This window comes from Eptesicus fuscus, chromosome 1 (assembly GCF_027574615.1).
Source record: "Eptesicus fuscus isolate TK198812 chromosome 1, DD_ASM_mEF_20220401, whole genome shotgun sequence".
Lineage (NCBI taxonomy): Eukaryota > Metazoa > Chordata > Mammalia > Chiroptera > Vespertilionidae > Eptesicus > Eptesicus fuscus.
Window position 1 is genome coordinate 32,919,235 of NC_072473.1, and position 12,730 is coordinate 32,931,964.

The 12,730-nt window shown below is 37.0% G+C and overlaps 1 protein-coding gene across 1 annotated transcript in view; it reads left to right on the forward strand.

Moving 5' to 3' along the window:
• The window catches only part of RPS6KA6 (ribosomal protein S6 kinase A6), a 213,425-nt gene that overhangs the window by 95,401 nt on the left and 105,294 nt on the right, over window positions 1–12,730 (forward strand). The window contains exons 7-8 of the mRNA XM_054721015.1: window positions 6,949–7,055; window positions 8,711–8,748. Coding sequence (XP_054576990.1) covers window positions 6,949–7,055; window positions 8,711–8,748 — 145 coding nt within the window. The remainder of the gene's footprint in view (window positions 1–6,948; window positions 7,056–8,710; window positions 8,749–12,730) is intronic.

A 12,730-nucleotide genomic window follows, 5' to 3' on the forward strand; every position in this document is an offset into this window, starting at 1 on the left:
CCCAGCTCCCCCGCTTTTGATGGTCCGCTGAGGGACGTGAGCTCGCTGCCCCAGAGACCCCTTCTGTTCCGCAGCACAGCCATGGCGCAGACGCTGAGCTCGCACCACCGCTGGCGACGCGAGCTCAGCATCCCGCTGGCCCAATCAGCTACCCTGGCCACCCTGAGTCCCGCCCCCTGCGCCTCCCACTGGCCCAATCGTGGGCGTAGCAGAGTGATGGTAATTTACATATTACCATTTTATTAGGTAGGATATTTACACTCAGTAAAAATATAAAAAGTATACAGAGGCACCATCTCTCTAAAAGACATAAGTTTAAGAGGTATCAAAATAGGAGACAAACATTGCTCATTACAGGAAACTTTACAATCACTGAATTGTGCAGTATAATTGCTATTAGACTATTATGACTGTACAGTTTTGTTTTTGTCTCTTGCTGAAGTTCATGTTTCAATTTTTAAGATCAAGAACTTTCACAATTTTATTTACTTTTTCTGTGGTTAGATTTTTATCTACACTACTTGTTTTATTTTAGGAGTTGCTTTAGGGTTTGTAGTATAAATCTTTTTGTAAAAATTGATTTTACATAAAAGGGAGAGAGAAACAGAGACAGAGAGACAACGATGTGAGAAAGAAACATCAGTTGGTTGTTTCTCATATGTTTCCTGACTTGGGATCAAACCCACAACCTTGGTATGTACCCTGATCAAGAATCGAACCCCCCACCTTTTGCTGCACAGTACGAAGCTCCAACCAACTTAGCCACGCAAGCCAGGGCTATTGTATTTAACGCAGGAGTCAGGTATTTATTGTCTCATGCTAAATATGGCCAATTTTTTAAAAATAAAGTTTTATTGCAACACAGCTATTTATTTAGGTGCTAGCGTTCCCGTTGCAGGAAAAATCCTGCAATAGGATTTCCTGCTGCACTCTACCCCGCCTCTGCTCCACCCTTGTTGCCCACTCCACCTTCTCCTCCAGCCTGCCTGCTTTTCCCTTCTCCCCCGGCCCCGCCTCCGCTCCGCCCTTGATGCCCGCCCCGCCTTCTCCTCCAGCCCGCCTGCTTTTCCCTTCTCCCCCGGCCCCGCCTCTGCTCCGCCCTTGTCGCCCGCCCCACCTTCTCCTCCAGCCCTCCTGCTTTTCCCTTCTCCCCCGGTCCCGCCTCCGCTCCGCCCTTGTCGCCCACCCTGCCTTCTTCTCCAGCCCGCCTGCTTTTCCCTTCTCCCCCGGCCCCGCCTCCGCTCTGTCCTTGTCACCCGCCCCACCTTCTCCACCAGCCCGCCTGGTTTTCCCTTAGCCCCCGGCCCTGACTTCCCTCCTCCCTTCTCCTCCCCCCCGGCTTGCTTGCTTCTCCAAAGCTTTATCCCTTCTACAGCTCTTGGCTTCTTTTGACGCTGTCTTGATATGCAAATTAGCCGCCATCTTTGTTGGGGTAATTTGCATACTCGTCCTGATTGGCTTGTGGGCGTGGCTTAGGTGTAGCTAAGGTGCGGTCAATTTGCATATTTGTCTATTATTAGATTAGATTGTCTGCTGCTTCTTTTTTGCTTCAATGGCAGTGCAAGTGGATGGTAATTTAATATTAGATGGCAGACATTATGAATTTAGTTTTCTTTTATTCTAAATACTTGTTTTCTTATAAGTAGTATCTGGCTTTGTTCTTGGATGCAATTAACCTTTTAAGTCTTATTTTTATCATTGTATGTGGGACCAGAGTAGAATTTAATCTAGGATTGTTTTTTTCCAATACTGAATCATGACTTCTTAGTACTCTATATAACACCATGTAATTATGAAGTTTTTCACTCCTACTGGTGGGAACAGGCCCTTTCATGGTCATTTGTAGGTTCTGCATATTCTTTTACTCAATCCTTTAGGATTGTTTATTTCCTGAGCTCAGGTATTTTCTTCATATTCATAATTGGCAATTTTTTATTGGATGACAGACATTCAGAAATTTACCTTGTTAGGTGATGGATATTTTTGTATTCTTATAAATACTATTGAGCTTTGTTCAAGAATGTGTAGCTAGTTTAATTCTGGTTGTTAAACTGGATCAGAGGTGCATTTAATTATGGGTTAATTTTCCTCTACTCTAATGCAAAACCCACTTGCTTATCTAATACCCTGTGAATTATTAGGTTTTCTGCTCTGGCTGGAGGTAACAGGAATTCTTCCTGGCCTTGTTTGAGCTCCATGGATCAATTCCTCTAATTCTTTCATTGGTTCTTTTCCTAGATCAGGATAGTTTCTTCACTCACATGTGTTGAGCATTTCTCTGCTGAATAGTTGAGGAAGGTTGTATATATAACTCAGTTCTTCTCTTTGTCTGCAATTTTCCCTTCTGTGCTCTATCTTGTGAATTTTACCCTTCTTTTCTTCCCAGACTCTCTGCTTTGTCTCATCACCTCAGGGAGTCTTCCAGACTCTGCCTGACTTAGCAGTACCTACATTGCTGCTTGCAAACTCTTTCCAGGTAGTAAGCTAGGGCAGTTGTAGGGATTATCTCATATGTTTCCCATCTCTCAATATTCACTGTCCTTTTGTTGCCTGATGTTTAATGTCTTGAAAAGTGTCTTTTCATATATTTTGTCCTGTGTTTTACTGGTTTCAGGTGGGAGAGTAAATCCTGTCCTTGTCTACTTCATTTTGTCTTAAAGTGGTAGTCTGAAGGTAGCACTTTAATTGGGTGAATGTGGCTCACCATCTCACTTGCAGAATTAAAATGTTGAGTGTGGAGGAGCTACTGTTGAATCCCAGAGTTTGGAAAGTTGCTATGAAAAAGGAACAGTGTGCTTCTGGGATGCTAGCCAGTTCTTAAGTGGCTAAGGTCTCTGGCTTATATATGTCTCCCTCCAGTGCAGATTATATGATGCATGAATATAGACTGTGATCTTGGTATATCGTTTGCTATAGAACAGAATTCAGAATATGGTAGAGTCTGTGTAGAATGCCCTTCCAAGGAGGGTCTTTATAGGACCTTGTTAAAAGCTGATCCCAAGACATAGAGGGACAAACAGTACAACAAGGCTCCAGTATTTATGATTTCATGAGTTAGATTGTAGAAGTGTCAAGAATGTGTATGAGAATCTTGTAGTCATTTCTAATTTTTTTTTAAACTCTTCAGACCTCCATTCTCGATGTGGGACTATCTAAACCCATACTAGCACAGAGATGCAGTCAGTAAGTTTTGATTCCTAAGTCTGGAATATTAGGTAAGAGCAAGCATTTTAAATGCATTTCCCAAAAACCAATAAATTAGTATATGCATTGAACAGGCTTTGAAAATGATTTAATGGTTATATCTATACACAGCTTAATAATAAGGAGTTTCTTATTGGTTATACTTCACTTGTATGTACAAAAACTGTTATATCATCCAAAATGTGGATTTTTATCTATGCCTTAGAAAAATATTTTAAAACTATATTTCTAGGTTAAGAATTTTATAATGTGCCTCATGCATATTTTAAAAGATTGGTACTTCCTCAAATATCTCTTCTCTAAAATACACATGCACACAAATACACAAAACTCTTAAGTCATCCCCTACTTTGCTAATATAAAGAAAACATATTGGGATGAGTGACTGATAATGGTAAAGTTGCCAATTCTTCCAGAATTAATTTATCAGCTTAAGAAATTCCCAGTAAATCCACCAATAGGAATTTTTGTTTGTTTGATATTGCCAGAATGATTTTGCCAGCTTATTTGGAGAAGCAAACAGATGAAAAATACCAAGACATTTTTAAAATAAAGAATACTATTTTCTTGCTCTACCTCTTAAAACTTTATAAAGCTGCTGTTACAAGCAAAGCATATTATCAACACAAGACTAGACACATTATGGATAGCCCAGGAATATTCTGGTATATATGACTTAACATATATTAATATGTTAGAAAAATTATCAGAAGTTAAAGACAGATATTTATTGTTCAATAAACAGTATATGAGAAATTGGTTACATATTACAGAAAATAAATCATTTTAAAATGTCATCCTACCCAAAGATAAATTTTACTTATGTTAAAGTGCTAAATCTGGGAAAATAATTATTCTAAATGAAGATGCAGCTGAATGTGTAGTTGACTATTGAATGGACATCTCTTTAATCATTAAAATAATGAAGCAAAATCACACAGAAATGATTATATAAATTTGACTACATAAAGTTGTGAATTATTGAACATCAAAAACCAGCACAAAGTGGGGAAAATACTAACAAGTAATATAATGGAGAACTGACATTTTTAATATTTAACAGACTTATACTTATTGAAAAAAACAGTAAGTCCATACTGGAAAATAGGCAAAATCATTACTTATAATTCATTAAAACAATAGGCCACTAGACATGAAGAAAATGTATAGCCTAACAATAAATATTTAAATTAAAGGAATTTATGTCATTTTTATATTAAATTAGAAAATATTTTTAAAAGGGCAATATTCAGTGCTATAATGTATGTGATAAGACAAATGCTTTTATAAACTGCTGATGTGAATTATTGTAACCTTTTTGCAAAATAATTTTTTGAGTATGTCAAGAAAATTGTATTATTTCTTCTCCTTGACCCAATATTTCTTGTTTTATTTCTCAGGAACTCATATTGGAGAAATAATCATGAATATAAAAATATATATGCATATTGAATAATTATTTAAAATAGTGAAAAACTGGAAATAACCTAAATGAACATTTCGGTAGATTATGATAAATTAGTATGTTGATATTATAGCACTACTAAAACTTCTTTATAAATAAGTTTTTAAGATATGGGACAATCCTTATGATATAATAAATAGGGGAAAAGGAGGCTACTAAATACTGTGTTTGTGTATTAGTATGATCTCAAATGTGTTAAAACACATATATACATACATACCTGAATGATTTGTATATATATTCATACCTGAATGATTTGATTGAGTATCAAACAGCAAAAGACTAGCAATGGTTACCTCAAGGTACTGGGGTTTTAGATTACTTTCATTTTCTGTGTATTTTTGCTAGGATGATTAGTGAATAGGAAAATATTAATATTAGGGAACCTAAAACTTTAAAAAATGAGTTGTAGCACAGTATATGGCAGAAGCGGCTTATGAAGAAGGGGAAGTTCTTAGGGAGAAGTATTCCTGTGTTCAAATCCTGGGCCTACTGTGTTATTCTGGGCAAGTTCATTCATCACTGATTTTTTCTCCAAATGTAAGGTGATGATAATACCTGCCTCATAGTATTGCTTGGAAGATTGTAATAACCTAACGAATGTCAAGTGACTGGAAGTAATTTCTACTTAGTTAAGCTTATTTGCATCCATCCTGAGGCTTTCTACAGAGAAAACTTTGACAAGATAATATGCTTGTCATAAACTGTAACCTCAGCATAGTTCCTTTAATTTAGAGTTTGAAAGGTTTTTGTTTAGGGTTTTCTTATATATTAAGTTTCAATTAACATTTTTATTAAGCTTCCTCAGAAGTTAAAGTAACAAGTATTTTTATTCTTAAAATATATTTTATTGATTTTGTTACAGAGAGTAAGGGAGAGGGATAGAGAGTTAGAAATATCGATGAGAGAGAAACATCGATCAGCTGCCTCCTGCACACGCCCTACTGGGGATGTGACCGCAACCAAGGTACTTGCCTTTGACCGGAATCAAACCTGAGACCCTTCAGTCCGCAGGCCAACACTCTATCCACCGAGCCAAACCGGTCAAGGCAGTATTTTTATTCTTAAAGAAATATCAAATGGAAATGATGTTCTCATACTTTTGCCATTATGTCAAATGGACTCTTTTGAAACTTAATGAACAGTCTTTTTCTATAAATCATTTTTAAAAGTAGGTGGAGTATCAAAATTTATCTTTAGCTGACCATTCTCTGAAATTTTACCAGTAACCTGAATCTGCATTGTGTAATTCAGTGGTAATAACTCTAAATGGCATAAGCCAGTTATAAAATTTTTATGATACTTCTTTCAAATTTTACCCTTTCCTAATAATCCAAATAACTAATGAAAATGAAAATTTCTAGACAAGTTAGTTGTTTTGCCAATTTTAAGCCCTTGACAAATATTAAAAATTATATCTAATGATTGAGTAGCATCTAATTCTGTGTGTAAATTAACACTCACTTAATGAATGTAGACATAAATCTATAATCATAATACCTCATAGTTACACACATAGCATTTTACAATTTCTGAAGCTTTTTTTTCACCCATGTAAACTAATTTGACACAACAACCTTATTCGATAAACAGATATTATTATCCTTATTTTACAGGTTTAGAAATTGAAGGCCAGAGGACTAAGTAACATTTCAAACATTATACTCTTAATTCTGGTTCCAAGTCCCGTGTTCTTTTCACTCATCCTAGAAGCTCTATTCCCAGGCATAACATGGTTGAGGAATACAGTGCCATTAAACTGATGTACTTCATTAGCAGAAGAGGCCTGGAACTATCCCTTAGGACAGAGATTTGGTTTAGGATTTTGTTTAATATGAGTTACTAATTTAATACTTTGTGTTGGTATATTAGAGACTTTGAGTTAGTAGAACTGCTCAAAGAGAAAAATCTGAGATGTAATAGATAGTGAAAGATAAAAATAGAAATAGTGGAATTGCCAATGCTAAACCAAAATATCCTGTATACTTTAAAGATGCTTTAGATATTACTATATTGTAGTAGAGTACTAAAAGTGATAATCATATTAAAATAAAGGGTAAATCCTATATAGTGCATTCAGTGTAAGAAGATATGCAAACTACAAAATATCTTTTAGGAATATTTATATTTCAGTAGCTAATATTGAAGAAGATTCTTAAAGTGGTTAATTCCATCTGTTTCTCATATTTCCTTTTTTCTAGATTTGTCTGTTTACTGGTTTTTAAAGAAGTAAATTAAAAAAATATATTGAAAAATGGTAAATTATTATTTTATTTTAGGTTCTGTTTACAGAGGAAGATGTGAAATTCTACCTTGCAGAACTAGCCCTTGCTTTGGATCATCTGCACCAATTAGGAATTGTATATAGAGACCTGAAGCCAGAAAAGTACAGTTATATTCTCTTTACATATCTCTATTACCAGTGTTCTATAATGACTTTTTTCTCTATTACATCTTTTATTTAAAGATAATATGAAAATATATATGAATTTCACAGCTATGTGAAACTTATAGAAGGTAATCTTCATAAGATACCCATTGATTTTCTTTTTTCCAATTATTCACTTTTACTTATTCATATGATAGTGTTTGTACCAATGCAGTATCATTTAGTAGTGAATAAAAAATATGATGCTTTACTGGAATTTGGTATACTTTTTAGCAAAACAAAAACACTGAAATTAAAGTTACAAAGCTCCTACAATGGACTATTAAACTTGGACAAAATCATTTCAGAAAGCTATGCCATTTAAATTATAAGAACACAAGAGTCAACATTGCAGTTCTCATTATTCTAAAGAGCTACCAAGCAGAGATAAACCTTAATATTGAGTATTACATATGTCAGGTTTTATCCCAGTACAGATTGCTCCATGGCAGAATACCCACATTTAAAATGATAGTGGCACAAAACCACTACTTGACCCTTTAGATATTACAGTGAAATCTGGCTGTGGCACCACTGGCTAAAAACTATTAAGTCTTGCTGCCACAAATGACCAAAGGCCCTTGAATAATCAATAATAAGACACTAGACCATATGGTATAAGCACAATTTAAAAGTGTAAAAGGTGGGTCAGAACTATGTGTGGCTTGCCTGTGATCTTCAGCTATCAAAGACCCATAACTGCAAACATGAATTTAAATGGAAATAAGATAAAAAGGGAAATTAGTGGAGCAAAAATTCAACCAACATGTTTATAAAAATGGTGATATTAGTCTGAACATTGTTGCTCAGGGTATTCTGAATCCCACTCGTTTCTTGATATAAACTGGATTCCAATGCTTTGACCAAGGATGCTTTCTAAGTAACAGAAGCTTATTACTCTTAATAGTGCAAGAATTTGTATGGCTTTGAACTTCCTGGGCATAGTGATTACAAAGAGATGCAAAATACTGTTTTAATTATTTTAAGGTGTTTCTAAAGATTTTCTATTGAAACTTAAAGTTTATATTTACTGAACTTTTAAAGAAAATGGTAGAAACTCATATAAAGCATTGTTTAGGAAAAGTTGACTTGCTAAACTTAAAAATTGAATAAAAATTAAAGTGCATTGGAACCTCATGGCTTGTGATTAAAAAAAAAATGAATGCATTATAAAAAAACGTGTTGGTTAAAGAAATGGATGGAATCTGATTAGAAATGATTTGGCATCCTTATACTGCTCTAACATACAAATCCAGAAATATGTCAAGAATAATTCATTTTAAAATGGGAGTCCAATAGGAGAAATGAATGTGTATACATTTTATGATTAAAATGATAGAGTACTCATTAGGATCTTTAGAACTATAAATGGTCCAGAGGGGTGGGGGCATTTCTTGGTATAAGTGGTTGAAGTTACTTTGGAAAAATACATCTAATTTTCTTTCTCTTTTTGTTGTTGGATAACAAGAAAAGCCCATTGATTTTCAATTAATCGTTTATTTCTAGTATTTCAAATAGACACTGATCTATTTTAATTTTGCAAATATTTTTTATGAAATGTTTTATGTAAGCTATTTTATTCCACCTTATTGAATGTAAATTTTTATTTACAGCATTTTGCTTGATGAAATAGGACATATCAAGTTAACAGGTATGCAAATTTTCTTATTCTACCCTAAGCTTGTTTTATATTTTTCATTATTTTCCTATTTAACTAAGCCTATTTTTTTCCTTTTTCTTGATTTAATTCACATTTTATTCTTCTCTTTTGTGTACAAAAATTCATTTAAAGGGTAGATAAGATAGCTCTCAATGTGGTCTAATTATAATATCAAAAAATTATACAATAGAGTTGCTGCCCTAATTCAGAAATGACATTTGATTTTCTAGGTAAAAACACATTATCTTAGTTTTAGTCTAGATTGAAAAGTTATAAGTAGTTATCACATTTGAAAAACAGTGAATTATAAACTTTTAAACCAAGTGTTTACAATCAAAGGTTAATTTTTTCTTTGTTTGCAAAACATGGTTTATTTTATTTTTAATATTGAGGAATTTATACACTGTGCTTCTTAGGCATAACATATCCTTAATATACCATTTTAAAAATATTTTATTTTGAAATAATTCTAGATTTACAGTGAGTTGCAAAAATAGTACCAAGAGGTACCCAGCTTCCCTAATGGTGACATCTTACAAAGCTGCATTGCATTATCAAACCCAGGAAATTGGTACATTACAAGTAACTAGACTATATGCTTTACTTGGATTTTACTAGTTTTTGCATACATTTATTTTTTGTTCATCTTTGTGACTTTTTATCACATATACAGAGTTCAATATCACCAGGACAATCAATATTCAAAACTGTCCTACAAACACAAAAAAACTCTCTTGTGCTGTCCATTTATTGTTACACCCTCCCTCCCTTTCCCCTAATTCCTGACAACCAGTTATCTGTTCTACATGTCTAATTTTGTTGTTTTGAAAATATGATATAAATAGAATTATACAGTAGTCACATTTCTGGGCATTTGTCCTAGAGGAATAAAACTGTATGTGCACACAAAAACCTACACATGAATTTTCATAGCAGCTCTATTTGTAATAGTCAAAGACTAAACATGTCCTAAATGTCCTTTAAACTGTAAATGAGTAAACATCCATCCATGCAATGGAATACTACTACCCAGATATAAAAAGGAAAGGATTTGTGATATATAAAGCAACTTGGATGAACACAGGGCATTTTGCTGAGTGAGCCAATCTCAAAAGGTTACTTAGGTTTTAAATGGAGAGTAAATTCTCTATTTAGTTATCAGAATGTTAAAACAGATAAAATGAAGATGTGGTCTTTACAGGGAATTTTGGACCAGTACACTTTAAAGGTAAGTTGCTTTAAAATTCCTAAGTATACTCCTTCACTGTAAAGATAAAGTATGAAGCTGTTAACAAGAAAACGCAAGCAAATGTGATAAAGTTCAAATAATGTTTAGTGAATCTTATTGATTCATAGCCTCATTTTCTTATTCATATATAAAATAAGCAAACAGATTTAAAAGGATTGAAAGGAAAAGGAAAGAAAAATATGAAGAGGTGAGATTTGAGTTTTATTTTATACTAGTGGCCTGGTGCACGGAATTCGTGCACGGGGGGGGTGTCCCTCAGCCGGGCCTCTCACAATCGGGGACTGCTGGCTCCTAACCACTCACCTGCCTGCCTGCTTGATTGCCCCTAACCACTCTGCCTGCTGGCCTGCTTGCCCCCAACTTCCCCCTGCTGCCAGCCTGCTTATCCCCAAATGACCCCCCGCCAGCCTGATCACCCCCAACTGCTCCCATGCCAGCATGCTTGCCCCTAACTGCCCCCCCTGATGGCCTGCTCGACCCCAACTGCCCCCCCTGCTGGACTGCTTGCCCCCACCTGCCCTCCCCACTGGCCTGCTCGCCCCCAACTGCCACCCTGCTGGTCTGCTCACCCCAAACATCCCCCCCCGCTGTCCTGATCACCCCCAATGGGCCCCCCCCACCGGCCTGATGACCCACAAATGCCGTCCCATCCTGGCCTGATCACCCACAACTGCCCTCCCCTCTTGGCCTCTAACTGCCTCTACCTCGGCCCCGCCACCATGGCTTTGTCCAGAAGGTCTCCTGGAAGGTCTAATTAGCATATTACCCTTTTATTAGTATAGATAGAGGCCTGGTGCACGGGTGAAGGCCGGCTGGTTTGCCCTGAAGGGTGTCCAGGATCTGGGGGGTGGTTCCCTTGGGGATTGGGGCAGCCTGGGCGAGGGGCCTATGGTGGTTTGCAGGCCGGCCACACCCCCATGGGGTGAGGGTCCCCACTGGTGGGGCATGGCCAGCCTGGGTGAGGGGCTGAGGGCTGTTTTCAGGCTGACCACACCCCCTTCAGGGTGGGGGTCGCTGCTGGGGTGCCTGGCCAGCCTGGGTGAGGGGCTGATGGCTGTTTTCATGCTGGCCACACCCCCTTCAGGGTGGGAGGTCCTGCTGGGGTGCCTGGCCAGCCTGGGTGAGGGGCTGAGGGCTGTTTTCAGGCTGGCTACACCCCCTTCAGGGTTGGGGTCTCCACTGGGGTGCCTGGCCAGTCTGGGTGAGAAGCTGATGGCCATTTTCAGGATGGCCATGCTCCCCGGTGACCCAGGCTCCCAGCTACTCCTTCAGCGGCAGCCAGGGCGGGTGGGAAGCTTGGCTTCCTCCGTCGTCGGGGGCAACCCAAGCCTCCTGCTTGCTCCAGCTCCATGGCCACCGCCATCTTTGTTGGGTTAATTTGCATACTCACTCCTGATTGGCTGGTGGGCATAGCGGAGGGATGGTCAATTTGCATGTTTCTCTTTTGTTAATATAGATAATATGTAACTTTTATTTTGTGGTTCTCAAAATTTACTTGCAAATTTAATTATAAGTTAACTAGAGGCCTGGTGCACAGAATTTGTACACGGGTAGGGTGTCTAGACCTGTCCGGCGATCAGGGCCAATCAGCGTCTTCCTTACCACTGCTGCTAGCTGCTGGCTGAGGCCTTCCTTTGTTCCGCACCGTCCCCTGGTGGTCAGTGCTCATCATAGTGAGTGGTCAAACTCCTGGTCGGTCAAACTCCCAAGGAGATAATTTGCATATTAGCCTTTTATTATATAAGATTATTTTCATTTTTTCTTAATTATATCTATTTGTCATGGATGAAAAAGAAAGGTAGGAAAAGAGTAGAATAAATCATACCTATATCTCTCTTCTACATTAAGATTAACTGGGTGAATAATTATTCCAAGTTGTTTTATGTTTAGTCTTATGAACTGTATTTTGCTTTTACACCTTTTGGACTCAAACTAGATGAGGAGGGAAGAGTAGTTAGAATCAATGTTAATTTATATGTAATGGAATCAAGGCTTTTAACGGGAAAAAAATGTGATCTGTATATATACCATATTTTCTGGTGTATAAGATGACTGGGCGTATAAGATTTTCCTGGGTTAAAAAGTCGTCTTATACGCTGGAAAATACGGTACCTGACACTCTATTCATGAGAGAGACTTGGGCAAAAAGCCTGTTTACTATTACCATATTTTCCGGCGTATAACACGACTTTTTAACCCAGGAAAATCTTATACTCCCAGTCATCTTATATGCCGGAAAATTCGGTAATATATTGATGTAACATTGGATAAAACCATACAGGTTTCAAGTGTAAACTGAGCAAAACATCATCTGCATACCCATCACCCAAAGTAAATCTCTTTCCATCACTTCTATCCCCCCTTTGCCCTCTTCTACCTCTCCCTACTCCCTTTCCCTTTGACTATCACATACTGTTGAATGAGTCTATGTGTTTTCTTTTTTATATATGTATATGTATAATAAATTTTGTTTATTCCTAGCCAAACTCCTCCTCTCTGACAGCTGACAGTCTATTCTATGTATCTGTTTCTACTTATATTTGTTTGTTAGTTCATGTTTCTATTTATAATTTGTTGTTAGTTCATTAGCTTCCACATATAAATGAAATCATATGGCATTTGTTATTCTCTGACTGGCTTACTTTACTTAGCAGAATTTTCTCCAGGTCCATCCATGCTGTCAGAAAGAATAAGAGTTCCTTCTGTTTTATGGCCATGTAGTAT